This window comes from Peromyscus eremicus, chromosome 20 (genome assembly GCF_949786415.1).
Source record: "Peromyscus eremicus chromosome 20, PerEre_H2_v1, whole genome shotgun sequence".
NCBI lineage: Eukaryota > Metazoa > Chordata > Mammalia > Rodentia > Cricetidae > Peromyscus > Peromyscus eremicus.
Genome location: NC_081436.1, coordinates 27,265,172 through 27,291,486, shown reverse-complemented (window position 1 = coordinate 27,291,486; position 26,315 = coordinate 27,265,172). Strand labels below are relative to the sequence as shown.

The window sequence follows — 26,315 nt, the reverse complement described above, 5'->3', positions numbered from 1 at the left end:
CCCACTTCCAGTCCCTGGAAGATAAGTTCCCAATAACCCTGACTCAGTGACCTCCACCCGGAAGTGCACAGCCCTGACCATCTACTTGTTATGCAGATGGCTTCTGTGACCTGCTTGTGCAGACATTCAAGGACTATTTTGAGTTCTCCTTGGCTGCCTAATCTTGGCAGAACAGAACAGCTCCTGGCTTGCTTGTGCAGATACTTAAGGTCTTCTTGTGGGTTTTGCCTTTTAGAATCCTCCCCTCACCCTCTTCGCACAGCAGTCTCTAGTTTGGCTCAGAGATTTTTGTCCCGCTAGCGGTTTCAATAAATTCAACTAATTATAATCCGGATTGAGTCTGTGGTCTTTTCCTGGGGGTCTCGAACTCCATAACATTTGGGGGCTCGTCCAGAATCCCTGGAAGACCCCAGACTCAGGGCCAGGGGTTTCAGGATAGGCTCTAAGCAGGGCGAGGCCTGGGAGAGCCTGAGACCATGGCTGCCACAAATTAGAGTCACTAGTGAGGAACAGGCCCTAGATCGGGGCAAGTACATTGTGGACGTGGAGGCCTAGGCTAAACCCAGGCTGTGACCACTGTAAGTTTGTAAACAAAACAAGTAAAAATGGCCGGCCAATGCACATTTGAAACCCAGACCAATTAGTTCTGTTCTGGAAGTCCCGACATCTGGGGAGATAGAGGAGAGATCAGACATGATCAAAGACCCAGTCTCCAGGTACAGAGGAGGAGGACACATGCTCCTGTCCCCTGGTTTTAGTATATAAGTGAAGATGGTACCACATGTCTGTTTGTCTGGTCTCCACTGACTGCTTGGACGTTCTGTGTTTTCTGGTGTGCTTGAGTTTCACTGCAGACATGGGAAACCAAACCTCGCGGCTGCTCTCTCTCCCCACAGGTTCTCACTTCTGGAGCTTCGTTTCCCAGCTCCCTTCAGGGCCTTGCTGTCTCTTGCTCAGCTTCCTCTGCCTCTAACCATGGCTAACCGCGCCTTTCCTCATCTCGCCCCAGGAGCTGCCTGCTGTCTGTCCCTCTCACTGGCTGGCTCGCTGGAGCCCGCTGTTTAAATTGCACAGGTACATCAGGAACTTCTCTATGCCCTCCTGTTGGCCATCGTTTCCCCTCGCTCTGCTTCTGAAGGGTCTCTTTCCAGCAGCCCACACCCAGAATGTCTTATCTCTAAGCCGTCTTTGATCTCTGCTTGCCTTGGTCACTGGATTCGATTTTGCAAGAATTCAGGTGTCTTTGAGGTATGGATAATATTGAAGTATTATTTTATGCTGTTCCACTTTATTAAAAGCTGGCTCTGGAGTTGGGTTATGGTCCTCCTCTCCTGACCCAAGCATGCCTGTTTAAAAGTTTCCTCTAAAATATCTGTCTTGGGTCAGACAGGTCTCCTGCCTCTGACAGGGAAAGAAAAAACAGCCAGGAGAAAACACTCAGTGCTTCAGAACAGCTCGAGTGACTATTCCAATAGGAATTGCTGCTGTTTGCCTCACACCCCTTTTCTTGGTTTTACTTAACTCTCTCCAACTTTTGCTAAAATATAAATTCATCTCAAGATTTGTAAGACTATTATATCAACTTTCTGTGCCTTGAGGTTTGTAAGTGTATTGGATATGGTTAAACATCTGTAAAGAAAACAAAAGCAACCTGATGCCAACATTTCCTGAGTTCCCATAGTTGTCTTGTTTTTATAGTTTTCTGCCTAATGGCCTCTAGGTTACAGGTACTTAAGTTATTCTGCAACCTGACGACTTTATGAACAGATACTTCTGAACCTTTTCAGGTTGTCTGCCTCCATCTGCAGACACACACAAACTGGTTATAAAGGAAAATTAAACCCCCTGTCTAAAATCCCTCATTAGTAACTCCAGATATGAGTTGGGCTCGTTGAAAGTTAGTATTAAAGGTGTGATGGTGCATGCTTTTAATCCCAGCACTCAGGAGGCAGAGACAGGCAGATCTCTGTGAGTTCAAGGCCAACCTGGTCTACAGAGCAAGTTCTAAGACAGCCAGGGGCCACACAAAGGCGCCCTGTCTCAAATAAAAAAGTTACTATTCCTTCAAAAAGGATGAGATAGACCAGGTCACTGGGCCTTCACCTGAGTGTCCAGGAGCTCCTCCCTCCTAATTTATGCACTTAGGCCCAAACTGAATGAAGCCTCAAGGTTTTCTGGGAAAGCTAGGGTACACAGGCTACAAACTAACAAGGATGGGGTCACCTCTGCAGCAGTGGGAAAGCTGTTAAATATACTGGGTAGAGGCTGCAGGTACTGATACTCCCTTGGGAAAAAGTCCTTACAACAAATGTGTATTTATTTGCTACTTATTTAAATTTTTAATCAAAAAAAGACATAATAAAAATTAAAGTGGCTAAATGTAATTACAGATGTCTAGTTCTGACTTCTGCTTTTCTTGGCTCTTGTAACCAAAAAAATCGTTCCCCCATTCCAGGTCATGGATATTCAAGCTCTTAATAAAATGTAAACTTTCTCTCAGGATCTGTAAAGACCTTTTGGGGGGCGGGATGTAAAATTCCAAGCAAAAAAATTAGTTAATGATTAAGATTTTCAAATTCCTAAGGTTATACAGGTCTACTCAGGTTAACAGAAACTTAGATATATGTCTAGCCTCCTTGTCTTTGTTAACTTTGTTAAGCTTTAGCTACTTGGATAAACTAAATCATACCAAAAAACTGTGATATAAAAAGTTTAAAAAAAAGTAAGGCTCTCAATCTCTCTGTGGACTGTATTTATGATTTAAAGTTTTATTTTGATTCTAAAAGATTTTCAATTAAATCTTCAATTAAAAAATTTAAGGCTAAAACTTAATAAGAATAAAACTATTAAATCCTAATCTTGTAAAAACTGCCAACTTGTAAACTGTTGAAGATAATTAAGACATTCAAGTTAATCGTCAGTCGCCTTATAAGTAATAGTTTGTGCTCAAACTATGCTTGTAGTCATGCTAAATGCAAATGTAATTCATTTACAAAGACACTTTTTTAACCTTCTGTATGTTTTCAAGGTTAAGGCTAAAGTAACTGAAAAATAAGTAAAGTTTGTATAAAATCAGGTATATTGAATAGACTAGAAGATGGCCTCAAACGCCTCAGAGAGCTGCTAAATAGAGCATTTAAAATGTTTAACAAGAAAAACTGGGTTGGGGATTTAGCTCAGTGGCAGAGTGCTTGCCTAGCAAGCACAAGGCCCTGGGTTCGGTCCTCAGCTCTAGAAAAGAAAAAAAAAAAAAAAAAAAAAGAAAGAAAGAAAGAAAAAACTTCCCATAATAGACAAAAATGCCAGCTCCTAGAGACAGCCCTAAGGTCTTCTCCAAGGAATATGATGGGGCACCGAGGACTCCATCTGGATTATGGTGACACTAACCACTGAGCAAGTAATTGCTCCATGCTGTGCCCACCCCCAGGACCCTTTCTGAACTGTGGACAAACTGGAGAACTGACTGCCGCACTTTGCCTGGCCAAGGTAGGCCAACATCTCAAGTTCCTCATCCACAGGAATGTCTCTCAGAACTTCTGAGCCTGGCACCTTAAGGCTGATGCTACCCTGCACAGACCTTTTCTTTTGGGTCCACCAACCAGCTCCCAAATCATGACACAGACTTATTAGTTTTGAATGCTTGGCCTAGTTTAGGCACTTTTCTGGCTAGTTCTTTTAACTTACATCAGCCTGTTTCTCTTGATCTACCTTTTGCCTTAGGGCTTTTTACTTTTTCTTACTTTCTTGTCCTATGTCTAGCTGACTAGCCCCGAGCATCTCCTCTCTTCCTCTTCTGCAGATCTTCTCACTCGAGCCTAGCTTTCTCCTTGTATATATTCTCTCTGCCCAGCAGCCCCACCTATCCTCTCTCTGGCTAGCTATTGATCGTTTAGCTTTACATTAGACCAATCAGGTGCCTTAGGCAGGCAAGGTGAAACAAATGCAACACATCTTTACATAATTAAACATACATCCTTACATCATTAAACAAATGCAGCATAAACAAATGTAACACCCCTTTACACAATATTCTGCAGCATAAATAAATGTAACACACCTCTACACAATTAAAGTAATATTCTGCAGCATGAACAAATGTAACATATCTTTGCCTAGTTAAAATATTACGCAACACTATCCAGTGTGGCAGCCAAAGTTAGGGCTGTCCTGTGCGATGACCAAAGACTGAAACCACCTGACCTCTGCTCCTAATGAAACCATCGAGATCATCATGGAGGAGCTTCAGGTAACCATCCAGGTAGTGGGTAAGTCTGTCGATTTAATTGACAGAGAGGCCATCTGGTTGATACTTCTTGCTCAGATTTGGCCTTATCAGATCTCTGATGATGCTGGGGGCTAACTGAGCTTTGTCAGTTGACAAGAGCAAGCACCCAGCCCCCTCCCCCACACACAGCAGCAACTGCCTAGTCAGTCCATGTAATATGTAAAAATCAGGCTCTTGCTTTTTCTAGGGCCACTAAATCTCCTAAAAAAGGCAAACTTCACACTAAAAGAGATAAACTCTCAAAACAGATTTCAGTGTAACTTTTACAATTATTTTATTTTATTTTATTTAGTTTTCAAGACAGGGGTCTTTCTCTGTGTAGGCCTGGCTGTCCTGGTTCTAAACTTGCAACACCCCTGCCAAACTTCAAAGTTCTAACCAGGAAGCAGCCGTATATAATTTCCGCATAGGTGTGCCTTTTCCCTTCATTTAGTCCAGAGCGTCCTGAGCCCTGGCTCACTCTGTAGACCAGGCTAGCCTCAAACTCAAGAGATCTGCCTGCCTCTGCAGGTGTATGCCACTACCACCCAGCAAAACTTGCTTTTCAAGGACTGCTCTCAGTAATTAGCTACCTATGTTTCATGGGAAATAACTGGATTAAAAAAGCATTTGGGGTCTATAAAAGTTATGAGAGTCTAGAGAAATGATTTAGGGTATATAAATGCAAGTTATAAAGGTCTAAAAAGTAATTTAAAGTACATAAAAAATTTTAAAGTTTCAGATTTCTTGCTTGCTGTGCTATTGTTATGGGAACAGTCCAGAAGTCCGGAGTTTTAACATTAATCAATGGAGTTCTAATAAGCTATTAATCTAGCTCTGGAGAAGCACTGACCACTATTATCAGAGTCACAAGCTCCATTTCTTAAATGTTCTTTTGTTGTTTTCTCAATGTAGACTTAGCATTTCTCCCTGTGCTGCAGACATTGCTGACCAGTCTATACACACCCAGCCCTGTGGACAGAGGAAAGTGTTCACACTGTTAACCCAGAACCAGCCTTCAGAGTCCCCAGGTGCTACGGCTCAAAGGCATGAGTCTACTTCAGCTGTTTACAGACATTGTTAACTGTTTTTTCTGCAACGGGTATTTCAATTCCGATTACAACCAGTGGCGATGCTAATATATCTAAAACTTAAACAATTCATGTGAGCTTCAGAGTCTCAACTCAGATCCACCTGTCAAACAGACTCCAGATAAGTATTCCTGTCAGTCACCAGCCTAAGCTTCCACTCCTAAAGTCTATATCTGTCCCAGCAGATTTCCAATCAACTACACACTGCAATCTGCTCCAAAACCACCGAGAGCCCCATACCTACTGAAATCTGATGTAAACCAGATGTTTCTAACAAAATTTCCTACCAGCTTGAGCCCCACTTTGGGCCAGCATTCCAGACTGCTCCAAAACTATCTGCACTTTGATATCTTCACACGGTCCAGCAGAACCTGGGCAACAGACCAGACATACCCTGCGCCCTCCCAGCCTTTGACCAGCTTTCTAGCCTTCCCTATTTTAGCTGAAAAGCAGTTACAGAAGAAAGTATATCATCCCTCATCAACAGAAGGCTGGAATGTTAGGTCCAAAAGAAATCAGTTCCCCTCTACCGAAAGGAGTCACTTCCCTTCCCTGGCAAAAGGGACAAACAGCTAACTGTCTATGATGCCTATTAGCACACCAAAGCTCACGCCAGCCTCCAGGATCCTCCAGTATTACAAATACCTGTTAAACTCAGAGTTACAAAAAGGGTACTCAGTCAGGTGGTGGTGGTGCTCGCCTTTAATCTCAGCACTTGGGAGGCAGAGCCAGGCGGATCTCTGTGAGTTCGAGGACAGCCTGGTCTACAGAGCAAGATCCAGGACAGGCACCAAAACTACACAGAGAAACCCTGTCTCGAAAAACCAAAACCAAAACCAAACCAACCAAACAAAAAAAAAATCCTTCCCTCACCCGCTTCAAACGACAATGTCTAGTTCGGCTCGAGATCGTTGTCCCGCTAGCAGTTTCAATAAATTTAACTAACTATAATCCAGATCGAGTCTGTGGTCTTTTCCTGGAGGTCTCGAGCCCCATAACACAAGGTCCTGGCCTGAGAGTCCTTGGGGCTGAACCCTGAAACTAAGGACTGGCCAGGTCTGCCCACAGCCAGAATACTATGGAATGGAGACCTGGGGAGTGGGCGAGTGCCTGGAGCAGATGAGGGTCAGCTTGCCCAGAGGTGCCCATTCTCCAAGCTATGCTTGAAGGCCAGGTAGACTGTCCTCCACCTTGGTGTAGGAGCCTCACAAAACTGGTTCTGGTGCTTTCTAAACATGGCATGTTCCCCCCCTGCTCGGCCCTTATGTGTTTGTCATTTCAACCCCTTGACCCCCAATGAAGAGGCTGCATATAATCTGGTTCTATTTGCAACACGCCAACCAAACTTCAAAGTTTTTTCTCACCATTCAAGCAGCCGTGCATAATTTCCACATAGGTGTGCCTTTTCCCTTCATCTAGTTGACTAGACCGGCCCTGACTACCGCTGCCCAGCGATGAAGCCTTCTGGCTAAGCAGAGGGACCCTGGGTAGTGCCCACATGCCGTAGTGGGCTCACCAGCATAATCACCCCTTGATAGCAGGCATGGACCACGGGGAAGACTGCAGCCACTGAGGGACAGAGGGTGGAACTGAGCAAGGGGTTGCTGGGCAGGGCCGCAGCACTTCTGACAAGCAATGGGCAGCCCTGGATTTGGGGGTGGGGCAGGGTGGGGGCAGGGCACAGAGCAGCTGTGGAAGAGCCGGACCCTGCTCGCTGAGTCCTGTGATTGTGGCTGCTACAGGCACATAGCAGCCATTGTGAGAGCATCCTAGACCTGGAGGGTCACCAACAACCACCACACCATTCTGGAGTCCCCTGGGAAGCTGGGACTTCACTTTCATTCATGGAGTAGGGGACAGGACTCCAGGGAGGACACTGGAGCAAAGGAGCAGATAGCTGCTGGGATACCCAGGCAATAAGTGGCCCCAGAAGGCTCAGAAACCCAAGGAGCAGGACAAGGTTGGGAAACTGAGGCAGAAAGACATCAACTGAGAGCTACAGATGGGGAGGGGTACAGCCCAGTGGTAAAGTGTGTGGTTGGCCACATGTTTGAGTCCTGGGTTCTATCTCGAGCCTGGCTGAGGTAGGAACTGTGATAAAGGTACAACTGTAACCTCGTGGAGAACTAAGGTGTGTGGTAACCGGTCCCAGGGGTCCCAGCCCCCAGGGACCCTCTCTCTCTTCTGCTCCCTCCTCAAACAGAAGCTTCAGCCTGGGGGGCTGCAAGCCACTGGTGGGGGAGTCAGGACACGCTGAGGGTGCTTCCGAGGACAGTGTTGTTGGGGCCTTTGTTCTAGGTCACAGCAACAGATTCCGTCCCCCAAACATTTATTATAGAAAACTACAGTATTGCTTCATGGTGAGAAAGAAAGTTCAATGGCAATGGGATGCTTAGAATTCAAAGTCTTCACCTGCCTGGTTGAAGGCCCAGGCGAACCTCTCTCTCTGGGTCTTGCTGTAGATCTTCTCTATAGGTACTCCAAACCTCTTGCACCTGTAGGCAACAACATCAGTTGAGTCCTGCCCTGGAGGCCAAGGTGTGGAAGGAGGGTGGTGGCCTCGGTACATCAGGGTGACCAAGACACCTTGTGCCATCCAGATCTGCTGTCCTGGGCACTACAACCAAAATTACATTTCCTCCCTAGGTAGCAAGACATACCTGGTATGGCCCAGGTAGCCACTGCGCAAAGCCCACCCCTCCCCGCCTCCCATTCCCAGTGGGAAGGACAAGCACCCACGTGATTTAGTGTCCCCAGGGCACTGCCAGCTCCAGCCACCTCAAAGCTCAGAAGGAAGAGGCCTAAAGACAAGAGGACTCAGTATCGGGGACATCCAGTCAGGTGGTCCCTGCCACAGGAAGTTGTGCCTAGGTACAGGATGGGGCACCTATGGGACTGTACTGGGGCCTCCTAGAACCCCCAGGTCACACACAGGCACAGTGGCCTCAGGCCTACCCACCAGGCAATGCTGATCCTGGGGTCCAGATAGTTGAGCTTAGCGGTGCCCAGGGCCACCTGCTTGTTCTCCTCCTTGTCTGTGGCCTGCGTGTGCAATCGTACCAGCTGTTCCTCCAGCCTCAGCAACCGCCGCTGTTTCTGCAGCAAACTGTTGGAAAAGGAGGTGTCCATGCCTGCTGCTGAGAGCAGACCCCATGTCACGGCCTCCTTTGCCCCGGCCTTGACGTCCCTCCTGCAAATGGCCTTGTTAGCCTTCTCCAGGCACAAAGTGAGAAGTCCAGAGGGGGGTCAAAGGTCAAAACAAGCCCAGAGAGGCCGCTGGCTCCACCGATGGAGGGAGCCTTGGGATGTCAACAAGCAGGCAGGCGAGGACAAGTAACATGAACAAATACCTTTGTGACTAGAGGTGTTCAGCCCTTATCCTGTCTTTTGAAGAAAATAAATGGGGCTGGAGAGTTGGCTCAGCAGTTAAGAGCACTGGCTGCTCTTCCAGAGAACCTGGGTTCAATTCCCAGCACTCCCACGGTGATTCAAAACTATCTGTAACTCCAGTCCCAGGGGATCCGATGCCCTCTTTGACCTCCATGGGTACCAGGCACATACATGATGCACAGACATACAAGCAGGTGAAACACTCAGACATAAAATAATAAATAAATCTTAAAATTAAAGAAAATGAATTTTAGGTAAGCGGTGGTGGTGCATGCCTTTAATTCCAGCACTCAGGAGGCAGAGACAGGCGGATCTCTGTGAGTTCAAGGCCAACCTGGTCTACAGAGCAAGTTCCAGAACAGCCAGGGGCCACACAAAGGCACCCTGTCTCAAATTTTAAAAAAAAAGTAACTATTCCTTCAAAAAGGACGAGATAGAGCAGGTCATTGGGCTTTCACCTGAGTGTCCAGGCGCTCCATCCTCCTAATTTATGCACTTAGGCCCAAACTGCATGAAGCCTCAAGATTTTCTGGGAAAGCTAGGGTACACAGGCTACAAACTAATAAGGATGGGGTCACCTCTGCAGCAGTGGGAAAGCTGTTAAATATACTGGGTAGAGGCTGCAGGTACTGTCTGACACCCCCTTAGGAAAAAGTCCTTACAACAAATGGTATATTTATTTATTTATTTATTTATTTATTACAGCCAAGGCTACACAGAGAGACCCCGTCTTGAGAAAAAAAGAACTAAATAAATAAAATAAAATTTAAAAAGAGGCGTTCCTTTTACCCTTCTCCTTACCTGCCCATGGCAACCTGCTAACAATCACGACACTGTGATACTCTGATCCCAACCCTCGGACTCAGTGCTCCACATACAAATACTGGAGAAATGGACACACGTGGGAAGGCGCTACAAAAGGCACTTACAACACTGTGCACTCACAGCAGGGGCCTAGCCATAGCAGCCCGCTCAGCGACGGGCACGCTCCAGCAACGGCAAAGCCACCATCAAGTGCACACGCAGAAAGGCCAGGAGGCCAAGTGTGTCCTGTGGGCCGCTGTGCGCAGGAAAGGAGACACGAAGCCTCATGCCCTGCAGAGTGCTTCTGGTGGCACATGGGACATTTCCCAGCAGCTGTTCTGTGACAGCTGCACGCCTCACTGAACGCCCTCTAGTCTGACTGACATCTGCAGCATGCCACTGTAAAAAGATGCCACTCTGCACCTCGGGAAGCTTGTTGCAAGAAAGAAAAAGCTTCAGCCCTGAAGAACCACCGTCCTGTGATCAGGAATGCTCAAGGACGTTACAGAAGCAAAAAGGACAGTAGGGATGCCATGGATAGCTGGACACAAAGTCTTACCGCTGACTATAAGCCCCCGAACAACAGAACCCACGGACGCAAGAAGAAATAAGAAACCTGGACAGCGGTATCTCAAGCAGAGACCAGAGCGGCCACTAAAAGTGTCTCCCAAAGCAAAGCCCCCTTAAGGGCACAGCCAGAGCATTCCACCAAACCACCGACCAGGTCTCAAATAGAAGAGGGAAACGTGTCCCAGCCCATGTTCTCAAACCAGAATTACTCTGATCAAACCAGACAAAGGCGTCCCTCTGGATACAGAACAAAAGCTCCAACGAAAACAGAAGGCAGATCCCTCAGGAGAGAAAGGACATAGCACCCAGCCATGGGAACTCAGGGAGGGCTTTACATCTGAAGACAAATCAGCGTCGTGCACCGCATGAGTCTAAAAGGACAAAGCCCACAATCATCTCAGCAGAAGACCATGTGACAAAACCCAGTGCCCATCACGATCACACATGTGTACACAAAACCCTGCAAATTCCGAGAGAAGCGTCTATGAAAACCCACAGTGAACATCATACTCTATGGTGCTGGTTAGTGAAAGCTTTGCCTCTCAAGCCAGACACAAGACAAGGGGACCCCCACTGACTGTTAACCGTGTTCTGGAGGGTCCAGCCAAGTCAAGCAAAGGAAACGTAAGGCCTCCATGCCATGGATGGTGGCTATCCACCTGTACACACTCAATCGTAAGCCACCGTTTACAAGCGCAAGGAACGAAGCAAACAGACCACCAGCAGCTGCGTTTCTGGAAGTTAGGGTGGGACAAAAGTCACCACAACTGGGCTTGGCTAGCCACCCACAGGACAGCCCACTGCGAGGCTAGGTCCCGAGGGGTGCCCGGAATTAGTATCTCAGGAGGATTCCTGCTTTTCCCACTAGTCACTAGGCTCACTAGGCTCAACACATTTCACAGACAGATAACGTTGTAGTGGGTAGCCATTCCAGCTTTGATCTGGAAGTTCCAACCCCCATTGAGGCTTCGGTAACTGTCACGCCTACAAGGCGGGGCCAAGGGAGGACCCGGAAGACTCTCGATCCGGATGTGCTGCTCTCTCTGTTCCTGGACCCTGGACGGTGGAGGTAGACCGAGCAGAGTTCTCCAGAGAACACCGCTGGACTGCGATACACCTTCCCCAGACCCTGCGACCTACCTATCCCTTCATTTGTAAGTTGCGCCACTAATAAACTTTCCTTTTAACTACGTGGAGTGGCCTTAATTTCACCAATATAACGTGGTTCATGCTGGGCCTGGCTTTCCTTCTTAACATCTGGGTCTCTGCTTGTGGCAGAGGACTGGGGCAAGTCTCAGACGTCTTCCCGACAGACGGAGTCTCACATACACAGCCCCCCACGTGTCATCCCATTTGTGGTGCCAGTAACAAAAGGAACAAAAAACCGAGGAGCCTGGGGCCTCTAACATTTTCTGCCCTTGACAAAAACTTTCCCTTTGCCGATCCTGTCTCCTTTGCTGACTGCTCAGCTCCCAGCACACGCGGCACCCTTGGGCATCAACTCAGATGTGGCCTGAGGACATGACAGCAGTGAGCATCAAAGGTGACATGCACTAGACCCTAGGTCCTCTGAAACCCGGTGAAGGGCTGTAGCAAGAGAAAAGACAGAGTACAGTGGACAACACTCCTGTGCCCCCAGAGCCTGGACTCCGTGCATTAAAACCACAGCGAGCGGACTGGGGAGATCAAGAGCGCTGGCTGCTCTCTTCCAGAGACTCAGATTTGATTCCCAGAACTCACAAGGCTCTCCACCATCTGTAACTCCAGTCCCAGGGGATTTGACGCCCACATCTGGTCCCCTTGGGCATTCCATGCATAGACACACATGAAGGCAAAATATCCATACACATAAAAATAAATACATAATTAGTTTTAAAAAACAATGGTAGGGTAAGATGTCAAAATCGCCTGTGGAGGACTGGGTGTGGTGGTGCACATCTTTAATCCCAGCACTCAGGAGGCAGACGGATCTCTGTGAGTCCAAGGCCGGCCTGGTCTACAGAGCAAGTTCCAGGCCAGCCAGAGCTATGGATGAGACCTTGTCTCAACCTCCCCCCCAAAACAAAACAAACAAATACAAGGAGGGGTGAATGGCTTCTGCATCCAGGTGCTCGGAGACTCTTACACTGCTTAACACTCATAATCTTCATAATCTCATGAATACAGAGGGCTCAGCCACCATAAAAGGAGCTTTGGGAGGAGATTGGGGTGGGTGTGGGGAGCACACCCACCCCAATTCTGAATTCTGAAGTACTAGAGTTGGGTTGCTTGTGAGCTCTGGGGCTAGTGCCCCTTGGCCCCCAAAGGCTGGGGATTCTGGGTTGCTATGCCTTTTCTGAGCAGGTCCATTCTAACTCTCCATGTTGAGGTGCAAAGGCTCAGGACTGGACTCAGCTCCAGGCCACCTCTCTGGAGTCATGAATTCACAGGTCTTCCTGCTGGACATTGCCCACCATGGCAGCCCTACCAACTTTGGGCACTCCTCTGGAGTCCTAAGCTGCTTGCTGGCTGGGAGCCTAGCACTGGCCATCTTGAGAAATCAGGAGTGGCAGCTTGTGATCATTGGTAGCACGTGGCTCCTTTAACTGCCACTACAGCACAAGGCACACCAGATGGGACTCAGCCCTCGAGGACTCTGTGCTGATGTCAGCCCACTGCATGAGCAGTCTGCAGCCTTTCACAAAGGGCCTGGGTACATCCTGCCTTCCCTGGGGAGGCAGTGTGGCTGCCAGACACAGTTTGCTCCAAATGGGACTGGTCACTGTAGAAGTGATCTGGAACAAGGCCTGGGCAGGGCACATGAGCCCCCTTACACCTGGGAGATTTGAGAGTACACTTGGCTTCACTCAAGACACATCCTGCCTTTTAGTCACATCTGTGAAAACACTCTTGTCCAGATGTGGCCTCTGGATGGGAAAGTAAGTGTTTGCAGGGCCACACTTACTGAATTCATATTCAGTGAATGTGGACCATGTATCAAGGTGTGGAGGGGGCAGTACTGAGAACATCTGTGAAATGCAGGTGTGGAGGGGCTGCAGTGAGAACAGCTGTGAAATGCAGGTGTGGAGGGGCAGCACTGAGAACATCTGTGAAATGCAGGTGTGGAGGGGCAGCACTGAGAACAGCTGTGAAATGCAGGTGTGGAGGGGCTGCAGTAAGAACAGCTGTGAATGCAGGTGTGGAGGGGCTGCAGTAAGAACAGCTGTGAATGCAGGTGTGGAGGGGCTGCACTGAGAACAGCTGTGAAATGCAGGTGTGGAGGGGACAGCACTGAATACAGCTGTGAAATGCAGGTGTGGAGGGGCAGTACTGAGAACAGCTGTGAAATGCAGGTGTGCAGGTGTGGAGGGGGCAGTACTGAGAACAGCTGTGAAATGCAGGTGTGGAGGGGCAGCACTGAGAACAGCTGTGAAATGCAGGTGTGGAGGGGCAGCACTGAGAACAGCTGTGAATGCAGGTGTGGAGGGGCTGCAGTGAGGTTCTGAAACCACAAAGTGCCACCACAGCCACAGAGAGAGATTTGCACGGAGGCCTGGACCTGGCCCGGATACTCTGCCTGCCCCACTGGGGCAGATCTCAGCCACAAGCACAGTGTGTATGTACTGAGCCTCTGACCTGTTATCACTGGACTCGAGGTGGCCTGGGGGACCCCTAACAAAACCAGCCATGAACAATCCAAATATGAGCTGAAAATTCCATTGCAGCTGCATAAAAACACAATACTTAGCTTTTCCTCGACAAACTACAAATGTTTGCTGAGAGAGATTAAGGAAGACTTAGTTTAGATTTTACACACACACACACACACACACACACACACACACACACACACATACTGACTTCTGATATTCCTGATCCTCTACCTCCCAAGTGCTGGGATTACAGGTGTTTACAGATTGTGTTCAGACTGGGTACTGCATGGTGTGGTACTCCCAAATCCATCAGCAAACCTAACAACACCCCTACATTCATGGGAGAAAACTTTAAGTGTCCCCATGTAGCCAAAAACAATCTTTAAAGAGAAAAACAAAGTTAGGAATTGGGCCGTGGTGCATGCTGACGACCCCAGCCCTCGGGAGGCTAGGGCAGGACCGTTATTTGAGACCAGCCTGGGGTGCACATGAGACTGTGTCTCAAACAAACAGACCAGTTGGAGGTCTCATTCTTCCTGATCCCCACACTCAGCCAGCAGGATAGACTGGGACTGACCCAGGACACAGATGAACAGAACAAAACCAAAGTCCAGAAATGAACCCCACATCTGCAATCAACCGGTATCCAACACAGGTGCCGGGTGCATCCAGTCAAGGGCAGAGACGTTGTCTTAGCACACAATGCCTGGAAGTCTGGTGTTTACAGGAGCGAGGCTGGACCCTCAGACCCCAGACAAAAGCAAATTCAGGATGAACCAGGGACTGTGATAGCTAGGGCAACAGACCTCTCAGGAGAAAATGTGGGAATCCACCTGCATTATGGAGCCAGACAAAGCCTTAGGCACAACACTGACAGAAATGATACAAGAAAAACAAGACCCAGTGGGCTCTCCAAGCAAGGCAGCCACACCAGGACTCCTACGAAGGGAGGCAGCCACCCCAGGACTCCTACCAAGCAAGGCAGCCACACCTACCGCCCCAGAGAAGCCTGTTGAGGCTGCTGGATGCAGGGAGGGGCTGCTGATGGATACAGGTTCTGTTTCTGAAACTGGCCACACATCTCTCAAAACTGTGTGCTTTGTTTTGCTTTTTGTTTGGTTTTGGTCCTTTTTAAGACAGGATTTTTCTATGTAGCCTTGGCTGGCCTGGAACCTATTATGTAGACCAGACTGGACTTGAACTCATAGAGATCTGCCTGTCTCTGCCTCCGCCAATGCTACCATGCCCAGCGGAACTGTGCACTTTGAAAGGGTGAAATATGTGCCGTGAAAATTAGCTCAACCAAGCCGGGCGGTGGTGGCGCATGCCTTTAATCCCAGCACTCAGGAGACAGAGGCAGGCGGATCTCTGTGAGTTTGAGGCCAGCCTGGTCTACAGAGCGAGATCCAGGACAGGCTCCAAATCTACACAGAGAAAGTCTCGAAAAAGTAAAAAAGAAAATTAGCTCAACCAACTGCTCAAAATAAAAACCAGAAAGAGCCATCGCAGGCCTGCAGCCCACATCAAAGGCCAGGGCTGTTCCTTATACAGCTCTGTAATTATATTACCTCTGTCTGTGAGTAATAAAGCTTTCAAAAATCACAAAATTAGCTACAGAAAATCTTAAGTCCAAGGCTGATTCCACCCAGACTGCTCGGGGGTGGGCCCCGGGGTCCCGGCTCTCAAGGCGGCAGCCCCACACATACCTTTTGGACTTACTCTGCCCTCCAATTCTCAGGTCAGCCTTCGCCTGCTCCAGCTCCACCTGGGCCTCAGCCACCTGGGCCTTCTTTGTCTCAATCTGTGAAGAAATCAAGCCCGACATGGCTGCTTCTGTCCCCGCCCAGACTTGTCCTCAGGATTCCATCCACAGCTATTGGCCCTACATTCTTTGGGGAGTTACAGCAGATAGAACCCAGAGCCTCACAGCTGCTGGGTAAACGACTCCTGATACCACCTCTGTCCTGGCTTTACATTCTGAAACAACTCAGATGACAGAAGAGCCTGGGAGAAGGCTCCATGAAGCCACCTGGGGCTGACCCTAGCCTGATCTGTGGCTGGGAGTGAGGTCAGGAGGCCTCTAGGGCCCAACAGCGCCACCTGCACCAGCCACAAATTGATCCAACATGCCCGCCGCCGTCCTGACCTCTTTCCCAAACTAGAACACAGGCTGTGTCCTAGCAGGGAGATGACAGGCAGCCTAGCCCAGCTCTGAACCCAGATGCGGGTTCCTCCCACGGCTGACCAGGTCATGGCCCCGCGCCCCTGTCCCAGGCTCCCGGAGCAGCTGTACCCACTACACACTCCTGCCCTTCATGGTTGCCCGGCCCCAGGAAAGAGCAAAGTGAAGCAGTCAGTGCGGGGACAGCCGCATGACAGGCGCCTTCCCACCTTGTGCTGGAGCGTCCGCATCGACTTCTCGAAGGTCTTGGGGATTGCTCTCTGATGGTTACAGAGGACAGCCACAGCCCGGTTCGCCCGTTTGTAAGCTAAGACTTTGGAGGTTAGGCTGTCTTCAGCTGAGCAAAGACAATGAGAACTGTCACTGGGCTGCAGGCCGCTCTGAGTCTCCCTCTCTCCTAGTCTTTGGCGGTGCTGGCGCTGGAGGCCAGGGCCTTGGCACGCTGGCTCAAGTGTTCTACACTAAGCTACGTCCTTGGCCCTCAAAGGGCTCTTTCTGGATATGTTGTAAATGTGGGTCCCTTCTATGACACAAAGTCCCAAGGAGGAAATGACCTAAGGTGTCCCCACAAGCCAGAGCCAAGTAGGTTTAGCCATAGCAATGGAGGCACCAGGAGTCCTTTGGACCATGTCCTATTGGGGCAGAGGCAGGAGCCCAAAGCCACCCCAGGCTCCGCCATTTCCTTCTGGAACAGGGTAACCTGGAAGCCATGAGGCCCGAGGAAAGGTGAGTCAGTATTGTCTGAGCATGTGCAGTCTGGGATCCTCACCACAGGAACCCCCAACACTGAGGCTCTATGTACACATGGTATACCTCAGCTTTGCTGAGCAATATTCTCACCAGCTACGTCATTGAAAAACTGAGGTGCAGGATGCTAAGTCACTCCTGAGTCACCCATCTGCATAGCCACTTGCTCTCATACTCTCGAGAATTCTAAGGCCAGGTATCCCCAGAGCAGGTGGCCATTCTTACAAGATTTAACAAAACCATACTGGGAAACAGGACCCTGAGGTTTTTTCTTCAAGACTGGGCCTGGGAGGATGTTCTTCTGCCCAGGTTCCTGGCTCCCTAACTACATGTCTGCCCTGATGCACGAGAGATGTCCTCAGGGCCATACAGCTCACTGGCTCCAGGTTAGTCATTGTGGCAGCTTGGGGTTTAGTGAGGAAAGAGGGAAGAGCCTGGATTCAACATTTAATGAGACTGAGTCTTCACCTTGCCCTGACCAGAGAGTTCCCAGGCCCATGGGTCTGTTGTCTCCTTGAGGAAACGATGCCTAGGGAGTGGAGTGGGCATGGGTGGTAGGCATTGACCTTCATGCCCTTCTGTGCTGGGAGGAACAGAAGAAGCAAATATTGGGCAGGCTTTGCCTCCACTGAGCATCTGAAGACAGGAGAGGGAGACAGAGATCCCAGGTTGATAGCAGAGGGATCAGACAAAAAGCTGGGAAGGTCTGGGGTTACAGAAGAGGCCAGGAGTGTGGGGTACACAGCCTGTTAGGAACCTGCAAGATCTAACTAAGAGAGGCAAGGCCCTACCTAGAGGAGGAGGGTTAGGACAGACAGCAGACCAGGGTAGCAGCTAGAAGCCATGGAGCAGCAAGTGTGACATCTCCTTGTTGGGGGCCAGCGAGGCCATCCCTGCTCTGGGACTGACCCGGAGCATTCTCCCACCAACCGACATCAGCTCACGCCTAGGGCAGGCCAAGGCACAGCTCCCACGGGGGACAGTCTGGGTAGCCCTCAGGGTCAGGTGTAGGAACCTACTCACCCCTGGTCAGCACCCGCAGCTGCTCCTGCAGAGTGATGGAGGCATTGTAGGTGCGGAACACCTTGGCGGTCAGCCCCTCCATCAAGTCCTGCAAGTGTTTGTTCAGGCCGGCAGTCTGGGTACAGAGAGGAGAAAGGAGTCACGGATGGTTTCCATGGAGACATGAGTGTCATGGGCTATTCTCAGCCACTGGGAGAGGGCAGGGAAGGGGGCGTCAGCTGCTGGGTCGGAACAGAGAACACACTGGGGGCAAAGACAAGCTAGATGTGAATCCCTACTCTTTTTTGTTTTTGTTTTTGTTTTTTTTGAGACAGGGTTTCTCTGTGTAGTTTTGGTGCCTGTCCTGGAACTTGCTCTGTAGACCAGGCTGGCCTCGAACTCACAGAGATCCACCTGGCTCTGCCTCCCAAGTGCTAGGATTAAAGGCGTGCACCCCCACCCCCCAGCTCGAATCCCCACTCCCTTCCTGGACCCCACGCGCCCATCACTCAGGCTTACAGTCAGTGCATCAAAGAGGTCGTCCTTAGGGTCTTTGTCCTCCAGGAAGTGCTGAAGGTTCTGGAACACCTGAAACAGAGAAGAGCTTAACTTATTGGCACACTGAGACTCCTGGAGCACAAGCCAGCTGAGCAGGAAGGAGGTCTCACGAGGACAGGAAAGATCGCATCATGCACACCCGCAGAGTACAGAGGGGTGCATACACCAAGTCCTGGGAAGAGGTGGTATCAGCACAGTGCCAGGCCTACCCACTGGAACCTGTGTCTGCCCTCCCAACCCAAGCCTGCCCATGGTCAGTGGTCACTCACTGCTAACTCACTCACAGCCATGTGGTTAGAGCTGGAGCGGGTCTTTTGTGCCTCCACAGACCCACTCAGTGACTTCAGCAGGCAGCTAGCTCACTCCTACCCCCTCTTCCGCCAGCAACACTGACTTTTACCCAGGTGACCCAGGGCCCTGTACTGGTGGCCAAATCAGCCACACTTAGCATCACAGAGCCTCAGGAGAACAATCTCCCTCCTCTGCTCACTTTCAGGAGATGGCATGATGATCCTCCCGGCCAGGCCAACTTCCAGAGGAGAGTGCCCAGGCTGCGCAGGCCTCTCCTTAGTTTTAGCTTGCCCATCCTACCAGAGGTGCCAAGGTGGCACCAAATCATCCTTGGAATCTTATAACGTGGCCTTCTGTAGAAACAGGGTGGCCACAGGTGTGGCTGTCAGGGTGGGGTTTCATAGAGCACAGTGGCCCTGACTCCGACAGGACAGCATTGTGTGAGAGAAGACAATGGGAGAAAGCAGAGGCCCAGCATAACCAGCAGCGGCATCCAGTCTCGTGGGGCAGAAGCCAGGAGAGCAGGAAAGAGGTCCCCCAGGGTGAGGCAAAGCCAAGGCACTCATGGCACCAATGGTAGCCGGGAGAGGCAGGAAAGAGATTCTCCCCAGGCTCCTAAGGAACCAGTACTCAAACCCTGGACGGCAGGCCTCCCAGACCAAAACGCTTGTAATAGGTGTGTGTGCGTGTGCGTGCGTGCGTGCGTGCGTGCGTGGGTGCGTGCGTGCGTGCGTGCGCGTAAGCCCTGGCTGTGACGCCTCATCACACAGCCACAGGAGACACTGAACATCCCCCGTGGCTCTGCCACGCTCCGACAGAGATCCCATTGCGAGCAGGGTCAGTGAAGGCACTCACCAGCTTCTCCACCGACACGCGGTTGTTATAGCGGATGGAATCCTTCCCCAAGAAGTCCAGCTCCACAACGTGCTCTCGGCCGTCCGCCTTTTCGTGCAGCCGGACGTGCTCCGCACGGAGCGAGCAGCAGCCCACGGTGTCGGCCGTCTCACCCTCTTCCTTCCCATTTCCTGTCCGCAGTGCCAGCTAGATCGGGGTGGACACTGGTCAAGGCTGAGGTCTGTGGCAAAGGAGCACGCTCACAGCACTCACGCATACACAGTGGCACATACACGGGCATGAAGTCTAACTCTCTCTCTCTCTCTCTCTCTCTCTCTCACACACATACACACACACACACACTCACACATGCACACACTCACACACACACACACACGCACTCACTCACACACACACACACGCACTCACACACACTCACACTCACACATGCACACGCACTCACACGCACACACGCGTGCGCACTCACACATGCACACACACACACTCACACACGCGCGCACACATACCTATGATGGAGGCTCCAGCTCCGGGGAGAAGCCACCACTGTCCTTGCTGCCCAGCTCTCAAGGTCCCCACACCATGCTATACCTTATCGATAAAATAAAGGGCCACAGCCAGCTGTCTTTTCTTCCTTTCCGGGGACTTCCAGTCGGCCTGGTACTGAGCACGGATCTCATCGACGACCCCCTTCAAGCGGCGTGCCACCTCATACTTCTGCCAATCCATCTCCCCCTAAGTGAAGACAACAAACGTCACTCCACGTTCCTGGGGAGGTGGGAGAGCAGGTGACCGGACTCCTTCCCACCTCAAGCAGGTTTGATTGGGTGAGGGGTGGGGCGGCAGAGCCCAGCCTCAGAAAACTATGAGCCCCACTCGGACGCCTGTTCGACTGTGGCCACTGGGCCCAGCTGCTCTCAACACTGGCTGCCTGATCCTGGGTCATCTCTGGAGGCTGCACTAAGGGCTGAAGAGTCTCTCGCACCTGCCACCCTGGACTAGCCCAGAGGGGAAGGCCTGACACTCATGCTCTGGGGCCCAGGGCTCCCCTGGAAGGTCACGCTCTCACCTTCAGCTTGGAGCTGGGGTTCAGTATGATGTACTTGAAGGAGTTCTGGACATTCTCCATCCACGCAGCCAGCCACGTGACTGTGTTATCTGAGCGCACCTCTTTCCACTGGTGACCGGCCGGGGGCTCGGGGATCTTGGAATCCCTGCAGTAAAAAAACAGGGAGTCATAGTCTCAAGCCCTTGGTCCTCAAATACAAGCAACTCAAGGCCCCTAACTTCCCTATGTGTGTCCTGCGGCCACGCGCCTATGCAGGTATGGCTTCAGAGCTGGCTCCAAGCTCTCCAGACCCAAACAGCTGCCAACTTACACACACACACACACACACACACACACACACACACACACACACACACCCCAAGATCATACCAGAACAGAAAGCTCTATGCAGAGAATGCTGAAGCCCCAACCAGGTGGATGCCGTACACCAGCTGACACCCAGGGTCACTGCAGTTTGAGAGGTCACACAGGACTAACAGCAGCACAGCACCAGCAGAGCGCAGCAAGCCCCACGCCCAACATGCTTTTAGGTATTTGGTAAGCCAAACGCTGAAAACGCACAGCACACCACCCAGTAGGAGAACCTCAGCCCCGCTGAGCAAGATGAGAAATTCTGCTGGTGCAGAGAGATGCTGTCCACAGCTACACCTGCTGACCCAGAGCCCTGCCAAGACCCAGGATACATGGGAACAGTGTCCGGCGTCCCATCCAGTGAGGGGTCCTACCCTAAAGAGCTAAGGACAAAAGCCACCTCACCAGGCAGCCTGGGCTAGACCCAGCCAGGGTCCAATGCCCACCCATGAGAGCCTGGCTGGCTGGGTCCCACACACCTGCTGCAGTTGATGACCACATCCTCCGGCATGACTCTCCTCTTCAACATCCCCATCTTGGGATGGTCCCCTCGGCCGCAGAACAAGCCAGGTGGCTCCGTCTTGAAGTTGCCTATTTTTTCTCTGTGGCCATCTAGAATACAGTAGCCAAACTCCTGCTGAAGCTCTTCTGCCTCTTCTTTTAGCTTCTGAGTTAACACAGTACGTGGGCATCAGGAGAGAAGAAGCTAAAACCAACCCAGTTCCTGTACTGACCCAGGTCCCTCCTGCTGCTGCTGCTGCTGCTGCTGCCGCTGCCGGAGGCCTCAAAGCCCTGGCTTTCCAGCAGATGTGGGGAGAACACGGCATGAAGTTCCTCAAGCTGCAGCTCAGCAGCAACAGGGTAGCCTTCAAGGCAGGAGGAAATGAGGCAGGTTCTGGAATCACCCCAAACTCCCTGCAATGGCTGGCCAAGAAGTAAACAACTGAGAGAGGACTACATGGCGGGAGGGCTCCGTTAAATAGAGGGGAGATGTGAAAACCTGATGGTGGTGGCGCACGCCTTTAATCCCAGCACTCGGGAGGCAGAGGTAGGCGGATCTCTGTGAGTTCGAGGCCAGCCTGGTCTACCGAGGGAGTTCCAGAACAGCCAAGGCTACACAGAGAAATCCTGTCACTAAGTAAATTAATTAATTAATTAATTAATTAATTAAATAAACAGAGGGGGAGATGTGGAAAGAAGCATAGTAGAGTCAACTCACCCCATATTCCTGCCCTTGGGCCCTGTGCTACTCATAATGTTTCAAATGGAAGTGTGCTTTCTCTCTCTCCCCCCTGACCCCCACCCCTTTGGTTTTTCAAGACAGATGTAGCCTTGGCTGTCCTGGAATTTTCTCTGTAAACCAAGTTGGCCTCGAACTCAGAGATCCACCTGCCTCTGCTTTCTGAGTGCTGGGATTAAAGGTATGGACCGCCCCGATTCAGTGGTAGTGTACTTTCCAATGTGCCCCAGGAAAATGGAATTATATCCTGGACACACTTTATTTTTTTTATTTTATTTTTATTTTTTTTTTTTTTTGGTTTTTTGAGACAGGGTTTCTCTGTGTAGCTTTGCGCCTTTCCTGGAACTCACTTGGTAGCCCAGGCTGGCCTTGAACTCACAGAGATCCGCCTGCCTCTGCCTCCCGAGTGCTGGGATCAAAGGCGTGCGCCACCACCGCCCGGCTAAAAATCAGTTTTCTTTTTTGTTTTTGGTTTTTTTTTTGTTTTTGTTTTTTTGTTTTTTTGAGACAGGGTTTCTCTGTGTAGTTTTGGTGCCTGTCTTGAATCTCGCTCTGTAGACCAGGCTGGCCTCGAACTCACAGAGATCCTCCTGGCTCTGCCTCCCGAGTGCTGGGATTAAAGGCGTGCGCCACCACCGCCCAGCTGGACACACTTTAAAAAGGGGCATAACTTGAAAGTACTCAGTACCTGCTGTGACAGCACCCAGAACCTGGTCCACCTCCTAAGGCTTTTGTGGGAGGAAGGCTCTGTGGGGGACTTCCTGCAGCTTGCACCCACCAGCTACCTCCGGGTTTCCCAGAACCCACTGCTGACCTGCTTCTGCTCCCTGGGCAGGGTCCTGCGGGCCTCAGTTCTTTCCATGAAGTGCCTGTGGATCTCCACGAAGTCGCATTTGTCAAGGTGTGTGATAAGCTTTCTCTCCTCAGCTGTCATCTCCTGGACCAAAACCAGCAACACGTGCTCAGCACTCTATTACAGGCGCCGACCCATGGCGCAGGGAGTCCACACTTGGGGCCCACCGTACAGGATCACTGTGATAAACCCCAAACACGGGGCTGGAGTCCGGGCAGAGTGCTAAGGCCGGGCCACTAGACCAGTGGTTCTCAACCTGTGGGTCATGACCCCTATAAGGGGTTGGACGACTTTTTCACAGGGGTCACATATCAGATCTTTACATTATAGTTCACAGTAGTGAAATGACAGTTATGAAGTAGCAACAAAGTATCTTAGGGTCACCACAACATGAGGAACTGTATTAAAGGGTTGTAGCATTAGGAAGGTTGAGAACCACTGCACCAGACCCTCAGCCTCCAACAACTATTATACCAGAGATCCAGGTGCACGGTAGAGGCCTGTGAATAAGTCACGTGACCTCAGCTGGAAACAGCTGCCTCCTGGGCACATGGTAAAGCACAGATGCATGACTAAACCCAGGAGGAACAGGGACAGCTTAGAGGGCAGTGTGTGTAGTCTCAGCTTCAGACTTGTGGCCCTGACTCACATCCCGAGCCTTGCTCCTTCAGAAAACAACCAAATGAAATCCCCAAGTGAGCCCCTAAATCCACACCCTTCCCCAGGGCAAGGCCCCCCATGCCTCACACCATCAGGGGCCAAAGATTCTGCTGACAGAGCAGCTCACCCCAGGCTCCCAGTGACAGAAGCGCACCACCCCCAGACGCTAGCCAGCACGAATGGACTCTACTAGTACGAACCCAGGTGGGGACTAGCCAAGGATACCCATTTCCAAATGTAATTTAACGTTTCAGTAATGAAAGTGGTAAAACCCCTGACCCCCTAGCTCTGCTTTGGAGATCCCCATCCTATGCAAACTACCCATGTTGGTGGATGACAATTGCACTTTAGGGACAATTAAAGAAGAAAGCTATTAAGCACTGGATAAACTGTGGCAAATTCACTCAATGGAATATTAAAAATCCCTCTTGCCTTTGAAGGTTGGAACTTCTGCCAGACTGTGCAGCTCAGTTAATAATATGCCTTAAGACCACGTAAGGCCATGTACTTGGGGCTGGAGAGATAGCTCAGCGGTTAAGAGCACTGGCTGCTCCTCTAGAGGACCCGGGTTCAATTCCCAGCACCACATGGCAGCTCACAGCTGTCTGTAACTCCAGTTCCAGGGGCTCCATCGCACCAGGCACGTGTGTGGTGCACACATCTGTGCATGCAGGCAAGATACCCATACACAGAAAACAAAACAGAAAAGAGTATATACTTAACCTGCCGTCCTACTGTGTGCTCAGCCTGCTTGGAACCAACCTTACCATGCCTTGGATTTTCTACGCAGCCAGCTTTCACAACCCAAGCTAATGTATAGCCTGCAATCTTAAACTATGGACTCTTCCACTCCCCTGGCTTATAATAATGTGTGTGTTTTCTGTAACTGTTCAATAAATTCGGAACAAAGCCCTCTGTTAGGGACAGACACAGGCACGACAGACAGACCACATACCACAAAGCACAGACAGGCAGAAGACACAGGGAGAGAAGTGGAGAATTCAAAATTTGGGCTCGCTCTTGGTCAAAGCTACTCATGTGACGTCAACGCAATCACATTAAAGAAAGAAACAAGCTGGGTGTGGTGGCACACACATTTAATCCCAGTACTCTGGAGGCAGAGGCGGATCTCTGAGTTCGAGGCCAGCCTGGTCTACATAGAGAGTTCCAGGCTACACAGAGAAACCTTGTCTCAAAAAATTAGAAAAAAAAAAAAAACATATATATATATATATATATATATATATATATATATATATATATACACACATATATATCTCCAAATGACAAACCATACAGGAAAAGATGCTCGATGCTGTCAGTCACTAGGGAAATGCTGGGGGTGCAGGCTTGTGGTTGCTAGGTAACAAGATGCAAAGATCAGGCCAGGCTTACATGTAACACATGTCTTAAAAAAATAAGGAAAGAGAGAAACCTCACACAATACTTTCATCTCCACACTGTGTGCTTATTTTCATGGGGCAGAAAACACCCCCTGGACTGCTCCAGCCTCCCACTCTGAGAGCTGGATGCTGTCATCAGAGCCCCCAGAACAAGGTCACCACAGTCTGCCACATGCTGGGCAAACACTGTGGCCATTGAAAGCTGGCTGGGCTATAGAGATGGCAGCTGGCTGGGCAGCCACCCCCGAGTATCCCCACCAGACAGGTCCAGGGCGGCTGCTGGAGCCACTGGGACACACACCTTCCGCCAGTCACTGAAGAAGTTCCTCTGGAAGACTTCCTTGGTTGTACACTCAAGATGCAGCATTTTCCCATACAAAGTGGCGACCTCCTCCGCTGCCAAGCTCAACTTCACCGGCTTTCCTGCAGATACCACACGTGCTGACTGAGGGACCGCCACAGGCCCCGTCCAGGTGACACAACCTCCTACTTTAGCACACAGTACACCCTGAGAACACCCTAAGTCAAAATGACCAGCACTTGAGGAAGGTAAGGGCCACACACTCCTGGAGTGGCACCAGGAACATCACTGTGGGGTCTGCAACAGCCTCGGCCACCCAGTCCTTTCTTTATTACGCCGCTTCCTGCTACTCAGTTTGTATTATATGGAAGAGCGACACATGCATTTCATTATTATTGTGTGTGCGTGTGCACACATCTCACATGGGGGGTAGGGGCCCCACACATGCCATGGAGTGCCTGTGGAGGTCAGAGGACAACTTCGTGGAGTGGGTTCTCTCCTTCCATCTCTATGTGGGTCCCAAGGATCAAACTCCAGTCACCAGGCTTAGGTGGCAAACGCTTTTACTCACCGAGCCATCTTGATGGTCAAAAAAAAAGCATTTAAAAAAATATTTTCATTTTATTGCAATTCTAGGGATGAACCCCGGACCTCACGCACGCCAGGAAAGCACGCCACAGGAGCTACATACCCTTGGCCCTCACATGTGCGATTCTTTTTTTTTTTTTTTTTTGGTTTTTCGAGACAGGGTTTCTCTGCGTAGCTTTGCGCCTTTCCTGGAACTCACTTGGTAGCCCAGGCTGGCCTCGAACTCACAGAGATCCACCTGGCTCTGCCTCCCGAGTGCTGGGATTAAAGGCGTGCGCCACCACCGCCCGGCCTTCTTTTGTTTTTATTGGGAGAGAGTTCTCACAATGTTGCCCAGGCTAACCTTAAACTTGAAATCCCCCGGCCTCCGCTTCCTGAGTCTCTGGGATTACCCTGTTGTCACACCACTCCAGGCTTCTTCCAGATTCCTAAGACACCCCCCACACACACACACACACACACACACC

At 50.5% G+C, this 26,315-nt stretch overlaps 1 protein-coding gene across 1 annotated transcript; it reads right to left on the bottom strand.

Moving 5' to 3' along the window:
• Nucleotides 1–7,667: 7,667 nt before the first annotated feature.
• On the bottom strand, nt 7,668–25,493 carry LOC131896583 (DNA topoisomerase I, mitochondrial). Its single transcript, XM_059247314.1, has 12 exons — nt 25,261–25,493; nt 22,858–22,980; nt 21,283–21,470; nt 20,453–20,597; nt 19,975–20,118; nt 19,387–19,572; nt 18,202–18,270; nt 17,704–17,818; nt 16,143–16,270; nt 15,458–15,552; nt 8,315–8,461; nt 7,668–7,850 (listed from the first exon to the last, which is right to left on the bottom strand). The coding sequence occupies exons 1-12, from the start codon at nt 25,324–25,326 to the stop codon at nt 7,748–7,750; spliced, it is 1,509 nt and encodes a 502-aa protein (XP_059103297.1). The 5' UTR covers nt 25,327–25,493; the 3' UTR covers nt 7,668–7,747.
• Nucleotides 25,494–26,315: the final 822 nt, after the last annotated feature.